Below are 24,342 nucleotides of genomic sequence, written 5' to 3' on the forward strand. Positions count from 1 at the left end.
ATTTACATGGATGTGACTGGGGGGTATTATGCTAAATGAAATAAGTCAATCGGAGAAAGACAATTATCATATGGTTTCACTCATATGTGGACTATATGGAATAGTGCAGAGGGCCATAAGGGAAAGGAGGGAACATTGAATGGGAAGAAATCAGAAAGGGAGATAACCCATAAAAGACTATGGACTCCGGGAAACTAAGTGAGGGATTCAGAAAGGGAGGTGGTGGGGAGATGGGGTAACTGGGTGATGGGCATTAAGGAGGGCACCTGATGTGATGAGCAGTGGGTATTACAGGCGATTAATGGATCAATGAACACTACATCAAAAACTAATGATGTCTCCCTCCCAATCCCATCTTGTTTTATTTATTCTTCTCCTACCCATTTAAGCTCCCATGTTGCATCACCACTTCCTCATATCAGGGAGATCATATGATAGAGGGGGTTTGGGAGAAGGGGGTGGGATTATGGACATTGGGGAGGGTATGGGCTTTGGTGAGTGCTGTGAAGTGTGTAAACCTGGTGATTCACAGAACTGTACCCCTGGGGATAAAAATTTATGTTTATAAAAAAAATCAATCATAAAAAAAAAACTAATGATGTATTATATGCTGGCTAATTGAATTTAAATTTAAAAAAAAGAAAAGAAAAACAAATGCTCTAGTTGGCTAGTAGAAATATCACATCTTAAAGGATTCTAATTAAGTTGTTCCTGCATTTTCAGATCATGTCATATTACACTGACATGTTGAAATGTTTTGTTATCACTGGAGAATAAGTGCAACAACACTTTATTGGTATCACAGATTTCAGGGCAATTTTTTTCTTGGATATTTTCAAATGTTCAGCATCTTCAGTCTTTAATCTTCCTCCCTGGTGGACTGTCTCTATCTCTCTCCTCTTTCTATAGACAGATGCATAGTTAAATATGTATGTGTGTATAAACACACACACACACACACACACACACAGGTGTTTGTATGTGTGTGTGATGCATTTGTGTGTGTGTGTGTGTGTGTGTGTGTGTATTTACATTTTTATATATTGGCTTTTCCTTTGTTTTCAAGGCCAAGAGTATCAACAGAATGCTCTTCAACCATAACATCCATTCTGTTCTGTGCATTTCATCTTCAATGTTAGTCCAAGTATCTGCAGTCAGATTTCATTTCTCCCCACTATACGGAAAGATCTTTCATAAAGGGCACCAATTTTCTTCTTGCTAGGAACAATGCTTATTATAGCATTAAGTACCCATAACTAAAACTACCTGTTAGAAGTCACCTTATTTGGGAAAGCATCTCTACCCTAGACATGCTTATTTTTCTTTAATCTGTCATCCTCAGGAACCTCATCCAGCTTTTCTGTATGTGTGCTTCTCTGTTTATCGTATATGTATGTGTATGTACACATACACGCACACAGTATTTTTAATCTTAAACTAATCGAGTGTTTCTAATAGAACATATACTTTTGAAATTATTTTCAAAATTTCAAAATTTCAGAATATGAAATACTTTAGACAATATATATTCAATATATGATCATACGTTTAGAAGCTAGCACTCCGATTCTGTTGTACCTAGTACAGGAAACTTCAAGTAAAGACAAAAGCTAAAAAAAAAAAAGGCATCAGTTAACCATTTTATAAGGAATACATTGTTAATTTTAAAATATATTAAAGGTCCTGGGGTACCTGAGTGGCTCAGCCATTAAGCATATGTATTCAGGTCAGGTCATGATCCCAGGGTTCTGGGATCAAGCCTGGTGTCAGGCTCCCTGCTCAGCGGGAAGTCTGTTACTCCCTCTCCCACTCCCCCTGCTTGTGGTCCTTCTCTCCCCATGTCTCTTTGTCAAATAAATAAATAAATAAACTCTTTAAAATGTGTGTGTGTGTATGTATGTGTGTGTATCAATAAAAGGTCCATAAAAATTCTTAGAGTTATCAGGACATCATGAATTCTAAAATAGATAACTTCAAGTGCAAAATAAAAGGCAATTGAGTTGTATAGAGAAAAAAAGAAACATAATTAAGTTTTAAGCAAAGTATACAAAAGAAGGGAAGTTTACTGATTCTCTAATAAGTTGATTAAAAACACTCTATGACCTCTTCCTCCTTCTTTATCGGCATCTCTTAAAAGCCTCCTCCTTTCATGACATCTTCTCTAATTAATATGAAAGTAAGTTCCAGATTCCCCAGAGGCCTACCCTGACTTTAGAAGCAATTAATTTTCTATTCACTTAACATTCTATAATGAAGTTTTGCCCTTTGACAGAAAAAGTAATTTATTCACTCAAATGTTTATTCAGAAGTTGTTATATCCTTCATATTGGTAGCAGAGCCTGTTTAAAATGTGCCTGAGGAACTGGAAAAAAAAAATCACTTATTCATATAGTCAAGGATTAACTGTGTTAAGTGGCAGGCACTATATTAGTCACCGGCAGGCCAAAACCAAAGTAAGCCAAACCAAACCAAAAAACAAAAACAAATTAAGTTCTAGTTGCTAAGTTCTAGAAACCAGCAATCTAATCAATGTTAGAATGGCCAGAAAGCAGAATGGATACAGTAATAGAAATCAGGCCACGGTAACCTTCACAAAAGCAACATGAAAATACTGACTCTGTCAATACCTTCCCACCAAAGGCCACCAGGAACAAGCGGATATAGACAAAGTTGATTTTGTGATTGCAACAGGAGAGGTGGCACGTAATAGCGAACTATGGGGTAGGTCTCTTCGAGGATGGTTAGAGTTGATTGGATTTGGGTACATGTAAGGTGAAGAGGGTGGTCAGGGAAGTAGGGCTTTGCCTTTAATTAGATGCCATAAGGAAATGGAGGTACTTCTGTGGCCAGACATCTTAAAAAATTTTTTCTAGATGGCAGAAACAATGTAGAGAGGCTAAAACCACGATTGGTAAGGCCGCATCATCATCTGTCACATTAGTGAAGATGGGGGATATGCAGTCATTTGGGGTGGTCCCAGACTATTCTTTTGTCTGTTGAAACATGGTTACAAGATGGTCATGTTTCAGTCTTGATCCATTACAGTCCTGAAGTGGCCTTATATGCTGTTGGCATACTGAGCCATTGCACATATTCAGCAGAAGAAACCTTAGGCGAGCGGTGAGCACTAGCCATCAGCGGGTATCTCCAAGGCCTAACTGAAGTGCCCAGCCAGCTCCTGATTATCAGTGGCTGCTTTTTGCTTTTTCAAGTGAATATCAACAGAGGAATAATACAATGGTATTTATGTTTTAGTAAGTTCACTTTGACAAAAGTGATGTGAAAATCTCTAAAGGAATACAGTATTAGCAGCAGGGAAGACCGGCTGGGGATTGGCATCTTAAACAGAGGTAACCCGGGATATTAGCTTTAATCAGGGTTGTAGTGGTAGGAATAGAAAGAACTAGACAGTTTCGAGAGTGGTTAAGGGAATGAAACTAATTGAACTTGGGTGGACTTAGAAATGCTAGGAAAAAAAAAGTCTCGATGACCCAGTTAGCTTTTAGGTTTCTGGATTAGGCTGTCAGAGGAAAGAAAGGAAAGATGAAGAATAAAGGAGGGCTAGGGAGATCACGAGATTTTTTTTAAGCTTTCAGGCAAATATCTAATTAAAGTCATCTATTAAGCAATTAAATAAACTGGCTTAGGCTTCAAGGGAGAGACATGAGCTAATGGTACATATTTGGGGATGATTAGAAAATAGATGCTATTTGAATAGGAAGGAATGAGGATAATCCAGGGAAGAAAAACAAGGGAAGAACTGTGTAGAATATCAACATTAAAGGAAAAAGGAGATGGAACAAATGACCAAAAATGTACAAAATGTAACAAATAGATAATGGTATCCCATAAACTCAGGGAGGGAAGAATTTCATGAAGGATAAAGAGGTTAATAGAGTCTGTCCTGCAGAGAAGTTGAGTAACGAAGACACAAACATATTCCTACGTGTTTAAAGGAGTGGAGGGTTTTATTGAAGGTTTTATTGAGGGTTTTATTGAAGATACGGATGTGTGGCTGAAGGGAAGCAGGTTCCTTAGGACTCAGACAGTGAAGATATTGAGAATACACACACTCACACACATGGACATTAGCCTTAACCGGCCAAAGCAAAAATCTCATCCTCCAAGGCAGAGTGGGGAAGGGGGAGAATATGAGCACAAATACACATAATTTGTTAAATGTTATCTTAAATAAACTCAGAGGGAAAGTCATCTACTATGCCCATAAAAAACTTGAAATAATTGCCAAGAGAAAGAGAGAAGAACATTTACTAGGAACACACAGAAAGGCTATGAAGAAGTACCAAAGTGTCTGTGTAAGTATAGTATTCCCAAAACAAAATAATGTCTGGCAGAAAAACATCTACAGTCTAGTTATGCAAGGAGGTAGCTGAATTGAGCAGATTAGGAAAATGGAAACTTTTGGAGATAGGACAACCAATATAGCCTGAGATTTTGAATGAAGGCATACCGTGGGTGGACAAGACTGTAATCCCAGTGCCAGTCTTCAATGAAAAAGTAATACCACAAAATGGTAAGTGAACAGATGGCCATCGGGCATGAAACATAAGGGATGAGAGTTTTACACAGAAAGCAGTACCTTTGGAATTGGCCCTGGCAAAGGAGGAAACTGGCAATTCTAAATGAGTGGGGGATATATGCAACTAATGAATCGATGAACACTACATCAAAACATCATGCTGGCTAACTGAACATAATAAAAACATAAATAAATGTGTGGGAGAGTGAAAGAATCATTAGTCTTAGTGGTGTTCTTGAGGGTAAAAGTGTTTTCCAAGTAGGGCCAGAATGAGTACATAGGATAGAAAGTTTGTTTTGGAAGAAGGACTTCAGAACGCACATGGCAGAGAAATGAAGATTCAAAAAAAAATACGGATGAATAGAGATACCTATATTGTGGGTGGCAAATAGAAACATGTAGAATTAACTGGCTTCAGGATTTCCAATAGAACTTTGCTGAAACTTTATGTGGTATGGGTGTCAGCAAGCATGGGCTCCAGCAAGAGCCCAAGTCCTATTGAGCTTAACAGGTGGTACAGAGGCTTTCAACCACCTTGCAGTAAGACGAGATTGTTTTGTTGTTTTAATTACTACCTTATGTCACCAGGTGCTGAATTCAAAAAGATGGGATTCCACTTGAACTTCTCAACTGTGGTGACATTAATGGAATGAGAAAAGGATCTAGGAGTTTGGTAAAGTCTCAGATGATGACTTTGAGTACTGATTCTCAAACCCTTATATACAAAGGAATCACCTGTGGATCTTGTTCAAATGCAAATTCTGATTCATTAGGTCTGAGCTCAGATCTTTCTAATAAATTCACAGATGATACCAATATTGGTTGTCCAGGAACCACTTGGAGTAGAAATTTCCCCTAGAATTCAACTTTTAAGTAAGTACATTATGTTAATCATATAGATAAAACACATGGTTAATAGGGAAAGAAAATTTTGTTAGGTTTAAATGTATATAAAACTTAACTGATAATATTTTGAAAGCATTTGAAAGTAATAGATGAAGGAGTCAAGTGAAAGAAAAAGAAAGGTAATATTTAGCCACTTTTAATAGATGCCTAAAAATGAATATCACTCAAGTTCATGAGATGAGCCTCCCATGTGTTCAAAATCAGTTACATATACGGACAGGTGAAGAAGTAAGAAAATTAATATACGACTAAACGGCATATCCATCATCATTACTATGTGTTTCTCTCAAGGATTTTTAATACATATATATTATATTTAGCCTGAAGGAAATGTCTAGGTAAATCATTTCATGTCCTATTTTAGTAGGCAATTAAGAATGATGTTGTTATTTCAGAAAATGAGAGTAGAAGCTGATAAAGGTGACTCACGAGGCATCAGGAAACCACTCATACAACACTGTACATTTTTTTAGCACTTTCAGTCTGTCACTGCTGACACTATTGATTAAATGCAAATTGCTTCTAGGTAACCATATGATAACAGGAAATTTTTGAATTTATATTCTTGAAATGCTGGAATTCAATTTTCCTGCTTGATCAGAGCTGTTTTAAGATACAGAAATAGGATGACAAACAGATAAGTAGATTACTGAGATAAATTTTTAAAAATTTAAATTAGCTAATAAAATGTCTGCCCAAGGTGATTCATACTGTCAGTGGCCAAATACACCACATGAACATTAAAATGTATTTTAGACAATCTTCTCTAAGCAGTTTTCAAATGTCTCTCCACAATTCTAACAAAAAACATACCTTCAAATGAGTATACTCCAAAATAACATTTTGCTGATTTTCTCCTATATTATATTTCAGTTTAATTTCAAAAATAATGTTATCATAGTGCCCATTTCTTAAATTTATAATTGTCTGTTATTATACTAGTGGCAGAATACTGTATATAACTAGAAATGATTTTAAAATAACTTCCCAATTTAGAAATCATTAATTCTGAGACATGTTGATGGAATCATCTCCCCCTCCAACCTCAAAGCAGCCTAAAAAATAGATGATTTTTTCTCCTAGAATAAAATCAGTTTTGCTCTCCAAATGTTCCAACCCCAGGGCAAGTATTAGCTTGTATCTAAGACAGTGTTGTGTTTGGAAAAAATCTAAGAGTTCGTCTGGCATGAAGCTGAATGGTCGAAATATGAAACTAAGTTATCCGCACACATGACCTTCCCATAGGAAAAAAAAAATATTTAACATTCAGAATATTTGTTCCTTTAGCCTTCCCACTACAGAGTCTTTACTCTTCCTATAGAAATGCTCTCACAATTGCCAAAATGGGTATTTTATAATTGTAGAAGTTGGAATATCAAAGCCCTGATAATGTCCTTGAAGATGAAGCAACTCCTATTAAATTAATAAAAATCCCTATTGTGAAGGACACAACTATAATGTCTCAGCAGGGAATAAAAACTGCCAACCATCTCTTACTTCTTACTATAAATACATATTGAAAAAGGCTGGACATCTTTTGGTTATGATAATGCAATACATAAATATCTGGACAATGCAAATCTGTTATGACAAGTACTAATGAGTATAAAGAATACATTTTTGATGATAATGAGAGCATAAAGAGAGTCCTAAGTATAGTATTTCTAAGGGTCTATTCTATTCTGAAAGCTTGCTAAGTCCTAGCCTTGAGGTGACAGAACAGTACATGAAGTAAAATCAATATGAGTTCATGTTATAAAATTGTTAATTTATTGCTGAATAATATAAAAGTTAAAGAAGGTTTATGAAAAGCATCCCTGATCCATCACAGCAGAACCTGGAAACGTTTCTTGACACTAAACTCTAATTCTGCTAAATATGTAAAATATACTTTAAAGATATATTTAAAAGCATTATTCCATATTGCTTTAATCTTTTCAACTAATAGAATCAGATAGTACAAAGCAAAGAGATTATAAGCACAAAACTTAGGAAAATACATAAAAATTAATGCATAACCTACATTGACTTTTTCTTTAAGGTCTGAGAAGTTGCCTTCCTTCCGATAGATCGCAAATTCAGGACTCTGCAACACAGCTTCTGAACGAGTAATCCAACTGTGAAGTTCAGTTATATCGACATCCAACCTAAGACAGGAAAAAATAAGGGTCATTTTTTCTTGATTATCTCTTTCATTCTATATGAAAAAAAAAAAAAAAGCAGTCTCGCTACATTTACCATTCGCCTTCCAATCTGAGACTGCCTGATGCCCTTGTTACTGTTAATAGCACCACCATTTACCTAGTTATGTAGGCTCAAAATTTGGAGTTAGCTTTGATCTACAGTCTTATGATCATGGAGGTCATCTTATTAAGCTCAGTGTAACAACAGCCTCCCTAGAGTATCTCATATAAGCTATCACTCTGCCTCTGTTCGAATGTTTGCACTGGCTGAAAAATCACTACTTCCCAAGATAACCCTCTTTCTTTCTGGAAAGTACTTACAGCAAATAAAAAATTCTTATCAGTAGCTCCCATTGAACCATACTTTGGAGATCCATGCCCTTGTGTAGTCTCCAACAATACCAACTCTGAATTTGGCTATGTGACTTGCTAGGACAAACGGGATATAAGGAAGCATATGACAAGCAGAGGCTTTGTAAGTTCTTGCACTGTGGATCTTGTTCCCCTAGAACATGGACTGACAATGCAACTGTTAGCTGAGAATTCCAATGGCCCTTTAAGGAAGCTCGATGGAGCCAGGTGGAGAGATAATGTGGAAGTGAATGAGGCACCACGCACGTGAAGGAAGCTTTCTTTCACCTTTTGGCCCATCCCAAACACCAGCTGAATATAGCCAAATGAATTGTCCAGCTGATACACCTTAGAGCCTCGGAACTACCCAGAGAGCCCTGCCCACACTGCAGAACCTCAAGATAAATTATTTCTGTCTTGAGCCACTAAATTTGCAGTGCATTGTTATGCTGCAAAAGACATCTAATCATATACCCTGATATTCTCATTCTTTTATTATAAAGACCTATGAAGCCAATGGGAGTTTGATCAGGGCATTCAGATCGAGTTAAAGCAGAGATTGGAGGAGAGTCATGGATGGGTTGCAAGGGAGGAGGAGGTCTGTACCTCACTTGAAATTCCAGGCATGATTCTAAATGTGTGTGCATTTTTCTTGGTAAAGAACCCCTAGATTTTATCAGCACCTATAAATAATCTATGAACAGAGAATTTAGAAAATTCTTTACCTCAAATAGCGCCTGGTTCGCAGTGACAAATATTTACTGAGTGAAAGGTACCCAACAAGAAATTGAAGGAACAGAGATCTGAATTCAGAGATTTTGACTCTAATCCTATGTCACTGAATGTCAAAACTCTTATTTGCACGTGGACTATAAATATCTATGGATTTTCATATCATGGTGATTGTTATCCTCTCTACATTTCTTTTTTCCTGTAAGTTAAGTTACCAGGTTTCCTGTTTCTTCATTCACAGGGGCAGCATTGAAATAGAGTCCTATTGCATGCTTCTAAAACACCTGTCTTTCTCTCTTTGATGTTAACTTACCAAATCAAATCTTTGACTCTGGTCACTCCGCTTCCTATAAAATTCAGAGCAGGTTTTCCTTCAGAATATTTTAAGAAAAGCATTTTTGCTTTTCCTTTGGTACCATACAGACATCACTGTGTCTCTCTGCCTGCAGTCATTCACTTGCCAGTGCACGGGGAAGGTAAGAAGTGCTGAGATGTTAATCTCACCAGAGTGACCCTTGGTAGATCAATATTCCAGCTCCCTTGCCTTTCAGAGTGACTGTCATGATGAAATTTACACAGAGCCTCAGAGAGTTCCCAGACGGATTCAACTCCAGTTGCCTCCAACAACAATCCACTTGTGTATCCTTTACCGGCTGCCTTCTTTTCCTAATCTCACTCCCCCACTTTGCTTCTTGGGATCACTTCCCCCAATAAACTACTTTCACCTAAATTTTTATCTCCAGATCCACTCCTAGGTAACCCAAACTAAAGCATTGATAAACAGCCTCAGATGAACTCAGTATCCTGCCATATTTCATTGTTTCACCTTGAACTCCAGCTCTCCACAGGAACTATTTTAGTTTTTCCAAAGTTCTCAAAGCATTAACCCATCTTCCTTCTCCAGGTATCAACAGATGACAGTTTTTACTCCACCAAGAAAAGTGCAATTATCAGACTAGAATTTCTTCCGCTTCCCATGTCCAAATATTCAATCTTCCCTGCATGTGCCCTTCTCATTCCCTTCTCTTGTATTTGGGTGAGTTTCCCTTCTTTGCCTAAAGCCCATCCCTCTATCAGCCTTTTATACTTTGTTCTTTGTTTTTGTTTTTGTTTTTGTTTTTGTTTATTCTCACGTAATCTCCACACCCAGCACGCACTGGAGCTCATGGCCCCCGGATCAAAAGCCACATGCTCCTCCAGCCAGGCACCCCATAAATTCATTTTAGTTTTATTTTAAAGGCAAGGACATACAATTCCATGGAAAATAAAAATACATTTAATGCTCAAATACCTGGTTTTTCCACATAGTAAGGAGTTAATAGTGGTGTCTAACAATGTGCCAGGATATTTCTTTTTTTTAATTAGTTTTTTTAGTTAACATATGTTATTAGCCCCAGGGGTACAGGTCTGTGAATCACCAGGTTTACACACTTCACAGCACTCACCATAGCACAGACCTTCCCCAATGTCCATAACCCCATTCCCCTCTCCCAACCCCCCTCCCCCCAGCAACCCTCAGTTTGTTTTGTGAGATTAAGTGTCTCTTATGGTTTGTCTCCCTCCCAATCCCATCTTGTTTCATTTATTCCTTTCCTACCCCTGAAACACCCCACGTTGCCTCTCCACTTCCTTATATCAGGGAGATCATATGATAATTGTCTTTCTCTGACTGGCTTTTTTCGCTCAGCATAATATCCTCTAGTTCCACCCACGTTGTCCCAAATGGCAAGATTTCATTTCTTTTGATGGCTGTGTAGTATTCCACTGTAGCCAAACTATGGAAAGAACCCAGATGTCCAACAACAGATGAATGGATAAAGAAAATGTGGTATATACATATACTTTGTTCTTTCACTTCTTTACAGGCATGTGAGTCTATCAGATTTTTGTTATCTATCTACTGCAAATTCAACTCCTCCCTTTCAAGTGAACTCTGCATATAGAAATGTAAACATATTCACTCCTATTTTTTTTAATGTATTGATTTGGGAGAATATGCAGTGGGAAAGGGTAGAGGGAGAGAGAGAGAGAGAGAGAGAGAGAGAGAAAAGCAGACTCGTTGCTGAGCAGAAAGCCCGATGCAGGGCTGGATCCCAGGACCCCGGGTCATGACCTGAGTCAAAGGCAGACACTTAAGCAACTGAGCCACCCAGGATCCTATTTTTTAAAGCCAAACACTTCCTGATCTTCATAGTTCCCTCCAGCCATTCTCTTAACTTCTACAAAGCCAAATGTTCTACAAGAGTTAGCCAGTTTACTGTCAGTTCTCTACCTCCTACTCACTCTCCATTTACTGTTGTTTCTCAACAAAAATGTTGCTTAATACAGGAATCAGGTCACTACAGCCCATGGAGAGTTTCACTTTCTTGCTATCTAGCAACACATAACACTGTTGAGAACACTCTCCTCCTTTTGCCTTCATACCATCTACTCAATTTTGTCTTTAATTTCTATGGCTACTGTTAATTTTTTCCTTTGCAGGTTCATCTTCCTCTACCCTCTCACTACATACAAAAGTGATCAACTCCTGGTTCATCAGTCATCTTCTATTTACTGTAATACTCTTTCTTTATTTTCCCCCACAAAGAGGGAGATAAGTCAATTAAAAAAAATTTACTTATTTTGAGAGACAGGGAGGGGCAGAGGGAGAAGGACAGAGAAACTCTCAGATTTCACACTGAGTGCAGAGCCCAACAGGGAGCTCCATCCCATCACCCATGAGATCAGAACCTGAGCTGAAATCACAAGTTGGATTGTGACTGAGCCACCCAGGCACCCCTATTACTCTTTTACTAGCAATCTGATCCATACCCATGACAGCAGTTGCAATCTAGATGTACCAAAGATTCTGATCTCAAGCACTTCTTCTGAGCTTTGTAGCTACACAACCACTGCCTACTGGCTATCTTCACTTGAGCATTATAAAAGCTCCTTTGGCATAAAATGTCAAGACATGGTTTGCTTTTGTCCCCCCAATGGGTACTCTCCCAGTGTTCCTCAGATTGGTTAATGGCATCACCATCTATCATCTTTTTGCCTTCCTCTCCTTTCCTTCTCACATTTAATAAATTACAAATTCTAATACATCAAATATTCTATTTCTTCAGACTCTCTCTTCTTCTCATGGCTCCACAGCTGGTATCCTCACTCAGATCGCAATTAAATATAATCAAAATCACTGCAATGCCCTGTCAAATGGCTCTGCAAAACCTCTGTGGAATCCTCCCATCTAGTCCATGCACTACTGGCAAATGATAGGTTCTAAAAACATCTGATTATGTAATCCTCATCTATAAAATCTTTCAAAGACTTCCCATTTTTCTTAGCATAAAGATCAGAATTATCCTGATCTGGCCTTGACAGACCACTTAAGCCTATATTCTACTTTGACCTTTATTCAAGCCCTTCTAGAAACAAAGCTCACTTCAAGTTTCTTAGGGAGCCCAGAGCCACACTTAACTTTTGTCCCTACTCCAATGAAGTAAAAGCTTTCACTGACTTTTATTCACCTATCCATTAGAACATTTTTTTTTTCTTGAAAACTTGGCTCCTTATCATGATCTACTTTGGCCACTTTGGTCAAAATTGCTCTTTTCCTTTTAAATCAGCCTGACCCAATTATACACCAAATATGCTCTGACTCATAAAGGTGAGATGTGAATATACAGGACTCACTGTCAAATTCCCCCTTTAGACTTGCTCTCATTAGTCTTATATCCTTTTGATTCAGATTGTCTCTAGGAAGTGTAAGGGCCTACTTAATCAGAGGGAGCCATTTTGTTGTTTATGCAGTAAACTTAGATTGACCCTGCCCCTCCCAGAGGAACTTACTTGCAAAGCCCAAATACAAGGGCGGGTCAGGCCAGGTAGAGACAGCAAATCAATGGGGCGTGCATACTGTCTCCCTAGCTACCAGTCCCAGTAGCAAAGCCCAGATACAAGGGCGGGTCAGGCCAGGTGGAGACATCCAATCAGTAGGGAGTGCATATATCTACTAGGGTGAACTGTAATTCAATTGGCTGCCTGTGTGTGACCTAACATGACTGTGCAGTTTTCTCTGTGTATTGCAATCTCATTGGCCACCTGTGTATAGCCCAGCTAAACTACCTCTATAAAAGTTAGTCTGTGAGGCTTGGAGGGGTCGCCTCTTTGCAAGAGATGGCCCTGACAGGTCACTTTGGTTCTCGATGCTTGGCGCAAAATAATGCCTTGCTTGACCTTCGCTTTTTATCAGTCTCACTCCTTTGATTACAGACCCTAACAGAAGGATTGCTTACTTCCACCAACAGGTCTATGAAACTAAAACTTGCTTAAGGTACATAGCTGGCATCACAGCTGGAAGACCTATGTTGAAAAAGCTTTTCACCAGTCCTGAAATTTACACGGTCTTGTTTACTCACGTTATAATTACCATTTACTGTGACTCCAATCCATTGCAAAAACAAAAAGTTATCCAATGTGACAGTAAATAAATTTCATCCAGAAAAAATTCTTATATCACTTTTAGACATTTGTCTTTATGAAGAAGCTATATATACTTCCTTTTAAAGCAGCCAAATATTTCCCTTCATTTCTGTCACAAAATTTATGCTAAGTGCTTACTATATGCCATGGTATTAACCTCTACAGATAACAGATAAAAACACATCTGTCTACATTATCAAAAAGGGAGTTTTAGTAAAACATCTATTTGACAAATTAAAGTGCTTTAGACATTGAACTGGGGCCCAGCTCACCCTGTGACTTTTTTTCCTTTGGATAATCAAAAAAATACCTTTTCAATGAATTAGGATTAAATCAGCTTCTAGACTAGAGGCTCTGTCAAGTAAATTGGTTATCTCCACACAATGAAGGCTTTATGGAGCCAACACCATGGTAACCGTCTGCTTGCTGCTAGGTTTGTGAAGATTTTTAAGGAAAGCCTGGGCACCAGTTGGCATGCAGTTCTAATAATTCAGATCAATTCAGGCAACAGGATGTGAAATTCCACATAGAGGTCTTTCCTCATTCAATTTTTTTGTTTATCTGGCTTTATAAATTTGGAAAGAGGTTGCACAATTTGCCTGAACTTCTCTTTTACATAAGGATCCTTTAGAGAGTGATTATACTCTCTTTGTGATATACAGATTTTTTAAAAGGGATTTCAAATTTTTCTAGGGCAGTTTTGAGTGCAGTGCTTTACCTAAGGAAAAAAAAATCTATTCATAGGCACATAGGTTAATATGTTACACTTTGTGAAATAGAATGAAGCAAAAATGTCAATGAGTTTGTACTATTTTCGGCTGTTAGACTTTCTTTTTCTCTTTTCTTTCCAAATTGCAACACCTGATTCCTTTGGAAAGAGGTGGAACCTAAATCTAATTCTGACATGATTTAAGCTCTGAGATATTCCTTACCAAATCCTACTTGTATGGGTTTGGAAGGGGGGGTTGTTTGCTTTGTTTTTTTTTTGTTTGTTTGTTTTTTGTTTTTTGTTTTCCTGTTGCTTCCATTTGGGCTTGTTGCTTCAACCATCTCTCTCAATTGCTAACTTAAACTTTTCTGTCCCAACGTAATATACAGTGAGCCTCCACACCGACGTCTAACATTCGGCACCATCCCTTAGAGTTCTGGGAATTAACTGTCAGCTGCTAGCATTGTTTTCCCTCTCTGATATTCTGCCAGTAGGCATCCCCATTTCTTTACGCCAACAATGAAGATGCAAGGGTGAAGGGGAAGCAGAGACAGGGTTTCAAAAGGCCTCACTTGCTCTCTTTCTGAGCGCCAACAACCCACATTCAATGCTTAGTCTCAGTGACATTTCTACTGCTTTTAGCAAAATGAACAAGGTTTCCCTCTTGGCTCCTACTCAGATCCTGGCTTCCAAGTAACAACTGCACATTTATTTTATGCCTTATCAATTTGGCAGCTCCTGGTTCATCATCTTCTGTGGTTTGTCCTCTAGTTTTCACATTTTCACTACTATTAAATATTTTTCCAATATTTCAGCTGGGATGTAGGGCAAATTAACATGGAATCCATACGTGTTCATAAATTGGGTGCTATCTACCCTCCCAACATTTTTCTGGTGGTATTTTCTATCATGCTTTGCATGGCCTGAGGCTGGGGATTTCATCACCAACTAAAGGTATCATACAATTGTAACTCAGTCACCTTCTCAAAAACCAAGAAAAACACTGAACAGTTATTTTTAATGCCATATTAAATCTCGAATTCTGTGCATGTATTTCTCTTTTTCCATGAAGTCACTCATTTCTACTAATTCTTTTTTCTTCACTTTTAAAACTCTCATGAAATCACCGTTAATGAGCTGATATGTAGTAAGTTACTCATAATGGGCCTCTACACTCTCAGAATCAGCCCATTATTCTATTCTTCATTTCCTCATCATACTCTCATAACACATTTTACTCTGTACTTAACATTATGTATGTTACAACAGACAAATATGTCTGTATGTTATTACAGACAGATTCTAACCCTTAAATACAGTCTAACTTCATCCAACTTAAAATCCTTTTTTTTCTATTAAGAACATTGTGATTTCCTATTCTCTATTTACAAAATGATTTTTCTCCCATCATTGTTGGTGAGTACTCTGTCCTCTATTTTTCAAGCATGTTTTAAAATCTCATCTTATGGATGGATAGCTGAAGTGACTTTTTTTTTTTTTTTTTTTGCTTTTTTACAAGGGCACTCATTACAAAACTAAAATTTGTAAGGTTCCATAGTGTAGAGAAACTATAGCTTTCAATTTATATTATTTGCAAAGGATTAATTATCAAAACAAGGTCATTTTCAAAAAGACATTCCATTTTCTGGAAGTTTCAAAATATCAAAAATATGGTGCCTATATACCAAATATTCAGAAGGTTAAAATTTTCCTTTAAGATTGTATTCTAGAGGGGTGACTGGCTGACTCAGTTGGTTAAGCATCAGACTCTCAATTTCAGCTCTCGTCATGATCTCATGGTTCTGAGATCGAGTCCCACATCAAGCCCCACACTGAGTCCCTTGTCAGGCTCTGGTGCTGGGCATGGAGACTGCTTAAAATTCTCTCTCTCTTCCATTCCCTCTCCAACAAGAAAAAGGTTGTATTGTACAAATGGACTCTACTCCATCCATTTGAATTTCCCATAAAGACTATGCAAATTAGATCATTCACATTCCCTTATGGTCAAAATTAGGAGACATTTGTCAATATGTAAATATTTTAAGTAAATAATTTCTTTAAAAAATACAGAAACACAACCAAAAGAATTAAATACTTGACTTTAAAAACTTGATAGTTTCGAAATGTCAATAGTATATCATTGTATGGAACTTGTGCTATACGATAATTGTGCTAATTAGCTCAGAAGAGCCTCTTAATGGACACTGATTATATTATGTTAATTTTCTGTGCAGTGACTGCCATATAAAGTATTAAACTAACATGACACATTTACATAAACTTTAGTTCAGTCACTTTCAATATACCATTTGGAATTCATCATTCCCAAATGTGTAAACTCTGAAAATAGAAATCCTCCAAGCTCCCAGGCTTAACTAATTTGATTAGTAAGCTAGGTTATGAATGGCCATTTTACATCTTTAAACATCTTTGAACACAGAAATTCATAAAAACTTAGGAGCCTCATCTTTAAAGCTGAAAATCTTTAGAAAGTAAAATGTTGACTCTTTTACAATATGTTAAATATTACAGGACCATAAGGCTCTAGACCTAGACTAGGTAACTTAACAAGCCAAATTTGTAACATACATCTTAATTAGCTAAAACACACACTTTTATGATTAATGGAAACAAAACTATGATTCTTTTTCAATGGTATTATAGTTTTGTTTCCATTTACATAGAAGAAAAGTTTTTGGAAGAGAGGTAAGAGTTTAAAATTTTGTTAATTATATATTTTTTAAGATTTTTATTCATTTATTTGGGAGACAGAGCAATAGTGGGAACATAAATGGGGGGCAGAGGGAGAGAGAGAGAGAAGCACTCCCCCTGCTAAGCAGGGAGCCTGACTGGGGGCTGGGGTCTCTAGGCTGGCTAATCCCAGGACCCTGTGTTCATGACCTGAGCCGAAGGCATATGCTTAACCAACTGAGCCACCCAGGCAACCTTGTTAGTTGTATTTTTAATAGTTATCATTGAACACATCAAAATTGGAAGGGGAGGTGAATCATGAGAGACTGTGGACTCTGTAAAAGAATCTGAGGGGTTTGAAGTGGCGGGGGGGAGGGAGGTTGGAGTACCAGGTGGTGGGTATTATAGAGGGCACGGATTGCATGGAGCACTGGGTGTGGTGCAAAAATAATGAATACTGTTATGCTAAAAATAAATAAATTAAATTTAAAAAACTAATGAAGTACTGTATGATGACTAACATAATAAAAACTATTAAAAAAAGAAATAAAAAATAATAACTATCTTCTTCAGAGTTCTAAAAAATGAGAAAACATTTTGATTCTGTATCAGTGTACAGGTACTCTCCTGATCCCAGGCCATCTGAAGAACTCCTATTCATCTTCCAAGATTGAGTAAATAATACACAACTTCTGTGAAGATTTTCTTGATCAACTTTACACTCCCCCTTCAACTTTCTTTCTGGGAACTTCGGTCCTTCCTTCCCTTATGTTTCTACATGTTACTTGCTTTTAAATATTCAATAGAGTACAAATTCAATTTGAATTAGAGAGATCTTATAAAATATCAAATGAAACTCGGTATATATCCTGCTAGTGCTAAAAATAAAGTTTATTTAAAACCTTAAGATGTGCTGAGTATATGGTAATTGCTATACTTCATAGTTATAAAATAATGTAAGGGGGGGAAATCCTATTTAGCTCAGAGAAAACAAGTCAACCTTTTGATAAATACCTCCTCCAAATCAGGGTAGTTTGTGCACTGCATACACAAACTTGTGTGGTGTTTGTGTGTGTGTGTTTGTACAGTGTGGTTGTGTTTTTCTTGGCTGGGCGGGGAGGGAAGAGATAGGGTGACATGATTGCCTTATAGTTTTTATAATGTGTGTGATGTACGTAAGTGTTTCATGTGTATATTTGTATATGCTTTAAATACAAAGTAAATATGGTGCAGTGGAAAATTACTGAACTGAAAGTCAGGTGTCACAGATTTTAATCAATCATTGTGATCTTTTTGCTGTTTTCTTAGGCACATGATTTAACTTCTCTGATCTTCCTTTACTTCTTCCATTAAATTGCAGAAATAGAAAAGCTTCTACTCCATCAAACTGGTTTTAAAATAGAAACTCACAGACCTGTACCCCTGGGGATAAAAATATATGTTTATAAAAAATTAAAAAAAATTATAAAAAAAAATAAATGTACATCATGTCAAGCTAAAAAAAAAAAAAAAAGAAACTCACATATACTTCTTAATAGTTACTCTTAAATGTATTTATTTACTTTGCTAATTAAAACAATTTTGACCTGAGATACAAAGCTGAGGTCAGTTCTGCTTACATTGCAGCACTGATATTCTAATTATATTAGTCTGTTTACCTACCAATCAAATAAAATAACGTCTAAGGATGTTATAACTCCCAGTTATAATAAGAACCCTTCAAACTCAACAGTTTACACAGCACTTGAAACAAAATATGATGGATGAGAAAGAATGCTGTCTTCAATTATTATAAACTTGCTACAGTAACAGTCCTATCAAGTTCTCTATTTTCCTTATGTTTGCATGATCTTATTTACAAGTTTTAATGTATTTCTAGTTTTATATGTGTGAGTTTAAGTGCATCACTCATAAAATTATGTTTCAGTACAGTAAAATGTAATGATTCCAAATTGTGCAGAAATGCATCTGAAAAGATACTAAAAAATCAATTTCTATGTAGTTTACCTTGTCCTAAAATATGCCTATTTAACATGTGCTTTAAAATTCTGAATTCTAAACCAATATATAAAATTTGTCCTTAAAATCATGTGTCTTGTTCATTGTCAATTATGGCAAACAAAATTATATATTTAGAGCCTATAAAAATACTGCCTTTTAAAATATATGCCCTTGGATACAAACCCCAGTGATTTAATATTTTTAAGCTATAAACGTTAGAAACCTCCATGAGTTATCTGGCAATGATATTAATCTTTGTACCTCCAGGATAGCCAACTGCACCGAATGGAATGAAACTCCTACAAAATTTTGTTTCTCAATGAAAAAGTAAAACTTAACTAAACTATTTTAACATCTAGTAGATAAAAATGACTAAGATAATCTTCTTAATTTGGTAACAGATCTTAACCATTTAGAAATACTTGGGTTCTATTTATTTCTAAAACATGATAGGGCTACAAAGAAGTCACTTTCACATCTTCTGTCAATAGAACTTCCAGGAAAACATACCTTAAAAATTAAGGAAATCCCCCCAAATTCTAAGATGCCAGAACTAGGTATATTAGAGGAATTACTTTTAAATCACAGAGTGTGCAAGCATGTGGACAAAAATTGCATGACCCGAAGGACTGGAAATAAAATGTTGCTAAGCCACAGATGCATAGAGACTATTTTTCATTTTCAGTAAACTGAAAATCCCTTTGAAACACAGTTCTGTACAAGAAAATTACCTTAACACAGGTTAATAGAAATATTCTCTTAAGTGATAGATGAAATCTTGTCATAGTAATAAATATATGATCATACAATGTAATATGCTCAACTGGAAAACTCTGAGTCATTTGTTTTAAAATTAAATTTGATGTTTATTTAAAATGATGAAACCAAAAAGAGCTATGTAAGCCCTTGGGAGAAATAAATGTGGGTCACTAGAGGGCGCAGACTCCCTTTCACTGCTTGTCTGGTCCTCAATTTTGCTTCTCTTTTATTTTCTTATCTACATAATGATAACATGGTGACAAATGGATTTTTCATGGGAGTTCTCTTACAGAAAAACATAAAATGTCCAAAGATACAGATAAAATGGTGTAAAAAGGACATGTTTGTAAGACACTCTCAGATTCACAGTTAAAAATGCCTTCAGCCATCTTAATACACATACCAAAGTATCTTAAAGTTCTAATACAGACATTCCCTTGAGAAAACATCTTCAATTCGGGGAGACACACTTAATCCAAATAATAAGGCAGCATTTTCTGGATTTCATAACCCAGTAGTTTTTCCCCAGTTCATAAATTTTGCCTAATTTTTGAACATTTATAAATAGGGAGACACTCATGCTCTATAAATCTGCCTATAATTATATTCCTATAGATCTAGATGTTAATTTCCCATTTAAACACATTCAAAGAAAAAAAAGGAAAAACAGTATTTTAAGCGTCTTGTTCATGTTATATGCTTTCATAAAGAAAAAATGTCATACCCCATGATGAGTTTAAGTTATTATAATTTTCATTTCATAGATAGACCATGAACACAGAGATTTAGGAAGTGTGAAACCTCCTTTGTTTTCAACACACAATGAAGTATGGAGTTAAAGTTCAAAACCAGGTCTGTCTAAATCCAAAGATTTCTACTACACTATACTTATTTTCCTTTGTTCCAAATGAAAAGAAAATCTGTATTTTTATATACAGAGGAAAAGTCAACACACATTTTCTTTCTGTTGCTATATATTAAAGGCTGGTAGTTACTACTGTGCTATTTAAAAATTTGATTGGCGTCTCTAACACTAGGACATTAATTCTAAACATTTTCATTAACCTTAACTACAATTCTTAGCTGCATAACTGAGAGCCCCATGGCATTATTAAATAGCTGTCATTCCTAGTTTAATTTTACTTTGGACTTATCATTAATTTCCTTAAAAAATCCCAAATATCCTATCCATTGATGTGTTTTCTGACATTAGAACTGATATTAAGCACAAGATGACAAAGGTTGTTATTTACGATATATCATGGGGTTAACACTTAAAGTCTTGCACTTGGAAAAAGCATTCAATTACTAGGACCTCTATTTATGCCTTGATGTTAAAAAGACACCTAACATTGAAAGAACGTTTCTTTTCAGTGAAAAAGCTCTCTGTATTTAAAGACAGACAAATGCTTCAATGGGACCCTAGAGTCGATGAGACTTCAGAATGTAGAACTGTCATAATCTAGGGAAAGTGCACACTTTTCATACACAGACCTCAACAAATTCTTAAACAGTCTCAGAAAAACTTTTAATTTCAGCTAAATAGTTTGGTGAAATCACCTTTAGCTTCTCCTTAAAAGATAGCATGATAGAGTTTAAGAATGTAGCATCCTGTGCTAGATGCTTCGGCTCAAATCCTGACTAAACATCTCCCTTTAAACTTTGAAAGCAGGGGCAAGTCACATGACTGACATTTCTGTGCTTTGTCTTTCCCACTGGCAAAAAGGGGGCAATAATTAAAAAAAAAAAGTTATGCCACTTACTGTTTACATATGTTAATCTGAGCAAATAATATGTAGAAGAGTGCCTGACATGTGGTAGAAGTCACATTTCTGCTAGCTACTAAGGTCACTGCCTCCCGTGACTCTTTCTTACTGGATTCAAGCCAGCCCTATGCTACTTTTCATATTACCTTGTTTTGTTAAGAGCTGGCAAGCTATAAGCTATTACTGTAACCACAAGAATGAAAACTGTACCTGTATCTTAGCTGTTGTAAATAATGCTGCAATAAACATAGGAGTGCAGCTATCTTTTCTAATGAATGTTTTTGCTTTCTTTGCGTAAACCCCCAATAGTGGAATTATTGAATCATAGGGTAGCTGTATTTTTAACTTTCTGAGGAACCTCCATACTGTTTTCCACAGGAGCTATACCAGTTTACATTCCCACCAACAGTACATGAGGGTTCCTTTTTCTTTTTTTCTTTTTTTTTTTTTTTTAAAGATTTTATTTATTTATTTGACAGAGAGAGATCACAAGTAGGCAGAGAGGCAGGCAGAGAGAGAGGAGGAAGCAGGCTCCCCGCTGAGCAGAGAGCCCGACGCGGGACTCGATCCCAGGACCCCGAGATCATGACCCGAGCCGAAGGCAGCGGCTCAACCCACTGAGCCACCCAGGCGCCCGAGGGTTCCTTTTTCACCACATTGTTGCCAACACTTGTAATTTCTTATCTTTTTAAATTTAGTCATTCCGACAGGTACTAGGTGATATCTCATTGTGCTTTTGATTTGCATTTCCCTGATGATTAGTGTCCACTGATAGACAAATAGAGAACGAGGTGGTGGGGTGTGTGTACACACACACACACACACACACACACAGTGGACTATTATACAGCTATAGAAAAGGTTGAGATTGTGTCACGTGCAGCCACATGGATAGATTTAGAGGGTAGGGACGCCTGGGTGGCTCACTTGGTTGGGCAGCTGCCTTCGGCTCAGGTCATGATCCCAGCATCGTGGGATCGAGTCCCGCATCGGGCTCCTTGCTCGGCAGGAAGCCTGCTTCTCCCTCTGCCTCTGCCTGCCATTCTGTCTGCCTGTGCTCGCTCTCTCCCTCACTCTCTCTCTGATAAATAAATAAAATCTTAAAAAAAAAATTAAAAAAAAAAGATTCAGAGGGTATTATGCTCAGTGAAATAAGTCAGATTGAGAAAGCCAAATACCATATGATTTCACTCATATGTGGAAACTAAAAACAAAACAAATGAGTAAACAAACATAAGGAATATAATCAATGATACTGTAATAGCATAGTATAGTGACAGATGGTAGCTGCACTTATGGTGATCATAGCATAACATCTAGAGAAGTTGAATCACTATGTTGCACACCTGAAACTAATATAACATTGTGTGTCAACTATACTCAAATAAAAAAAAAATTAAACTACAAAGAAAACCATTAACAAAGACAATAAAACAAATAAGTAAAAATCGACAGCCAAATAATGTCATCTACTGTATCCTTTATTGCAGGAAAAGGTAAACTATGGTCCATGGGACAAGTTCGGCCCACCATTGGTTTCATAAATAAAGTATTATTGGAACATGGCCATACTCATTCATTTACACATTGTTTATGACTGCTTTTTCCCTATAGCAGCAGAGTTTAGTACTTGTAAAACAAAGTACATGGTGCTCAATGTCTAAAATTGTTTCTATCTGGCTACTTCTGCTTTAGGCAAACAGAAACACAACCCTGTGTAAGTGCCAACTGTATACAGGCTTGTAGGACAGCCTGCATTTGAATTATCTTTTCCCTTCACCTTTAGTCTACATGCCCCTATCCTCTAAAAGAGTACACAGACACTAATTTGTCTGAGCTTTCCATGTACAACTCCAAGCAGGAAGTAAACTTTTCTTCCTTATGACTTCTCTAACATCATATCGGTACTTCTTCATGGCATAGCTTATACTACAATACAAACTTCAGGAGGGAAGGACTAAGTATAGTTCACAGATAGAGCAACTGGAGTGTCTGATAAACCATAGCAACTGATTAGACGCTGGTTGAAGGAAGATGGAAATTACCAAGAAAACTAACTTTTGCTGTCACTATATTCTTGAAATACGGTGGACTCATATTGACTACAGGAGTGTTCAAAGAACCCCTCCACACACTGGATGGTGCCTTGGACCCTGTGGGAGGCAATTTAAACTTTAAATACTCTCAGTGTGAAAGCTCACTGAGTTTAAAGGACTTCAACATGCTTTTATGTTGTGGGTCTTTAAAGTTTAAATAACTTCCAGTCAAGGTTCAGAGATGATCTAGTGCAATGCAGAAAGCCATTTAAATTTGGCATGTACTGACTGCCCCATTGCCACTTCCCTAGCATCATGAGTTGTTTCAATCTAACTATTTCTTTTAGTGAGCATCTCTATGAACTTTAGTTAAAACACAAAGTGGAACTCACTACTCTGCACAAAGGCAGGGTCTTAAGTTAGCTCAGGCCAACATAATAAAATATTAGACACTCAGTGGCTTAAACAACAGAAATTTATTTTCTCAGAGTTCTGGAAGCCAAAAGTTCAAGATCAAAGTGCCAGCATGGTCACTTTCTCGTGAGAGATTTCTTCCTGGTTTGTAGGTAGTCATCTTGACACAGCGTAGCAGGGAAAAAGAGAGCATTCTCCCCAGTGTCCCTTCTTAGAAGGGTACTAATCTCATCATAAGGGCCCCACCCTCATCAATTCATCTAACCACGATTATCTCCCAAACAGACCATTTCCAAATGCCGTCAGGTTGGAGTTAGGGCTTCAATACGTGACTTGTTGGGGGGAAACAATTCAATTGATAGGAGCTCGGTGAAATTTTACCTGCATGCGGTAGCACAAGGTATATTTACTTACAGAGTTACAAGTTTCTGACCAGGGAAGATAAGAATAAGAATATTCTCAGAAGATGTCAGAACAAGAATATTTTCCATTGTAATGCAAATGTAGCAATGGGAAGATAACGGCTCTAAATTAGCGATTGGGAATTCAGCCTTCTCCTGGGAAAAGGTTGTACATTTTTACCTAAATAATCAACAAGAGAGGCATGCATAATAAAATTTCCACAGTGTGAGGGCAAACAGGGAAAGTTATATAAATTCCATTTCAGAGATGAAGAAATAGATACTGAGTGAGGTTCAGTGACTTCCTTTAGTCACAGAGCTTACAAGTAGAAGATTCAAGTCCAGAACCAACCTGGGCAGTCAGAGGTACTTCCCAGTCTTCCATCACC

The 24,342-nt window shown here is 36.9% G+C and overlaps 1 protein-coding gene across 7 annotated transcripts in view; it reads right to left on the reverse strand.

Moving 5' to 3' along the window:
* Positions 1-24,342, reverse strand: part of DMD (dystrophin) — a 2,248,143-nt gene that overhangs the window by 1,423,478 nt on the left and 800,323 nt on the right. For all 7 annotated transcript variants that reach the window (XM_059157899.1, XM_059157902.1, XM_059157904.1 and 4 more), the window contains exon 18: positions 7,470-7,593. In XM_059157899.1, the coding sequence (XP_059013882.1) occupies positions 7,470-7,593 (124 nt within the window). The remainder of the gene's footprint in view (positions 1-7,469; positions 7,594-24,342) is intronic.

This window comes from Mustela lutreola, chromosome X, assembly GCF_030435805.1.
Source record: "Mustela lutreola isolate mMusLut2 chromosome X, mMusLut2.pri, whole genome shotgun sequence".
NCBI lineage: Eukaryota > Metazoa > Chordata > Mammalia > Carnivora > Mustelidae > Mustela > Mustela lutreola.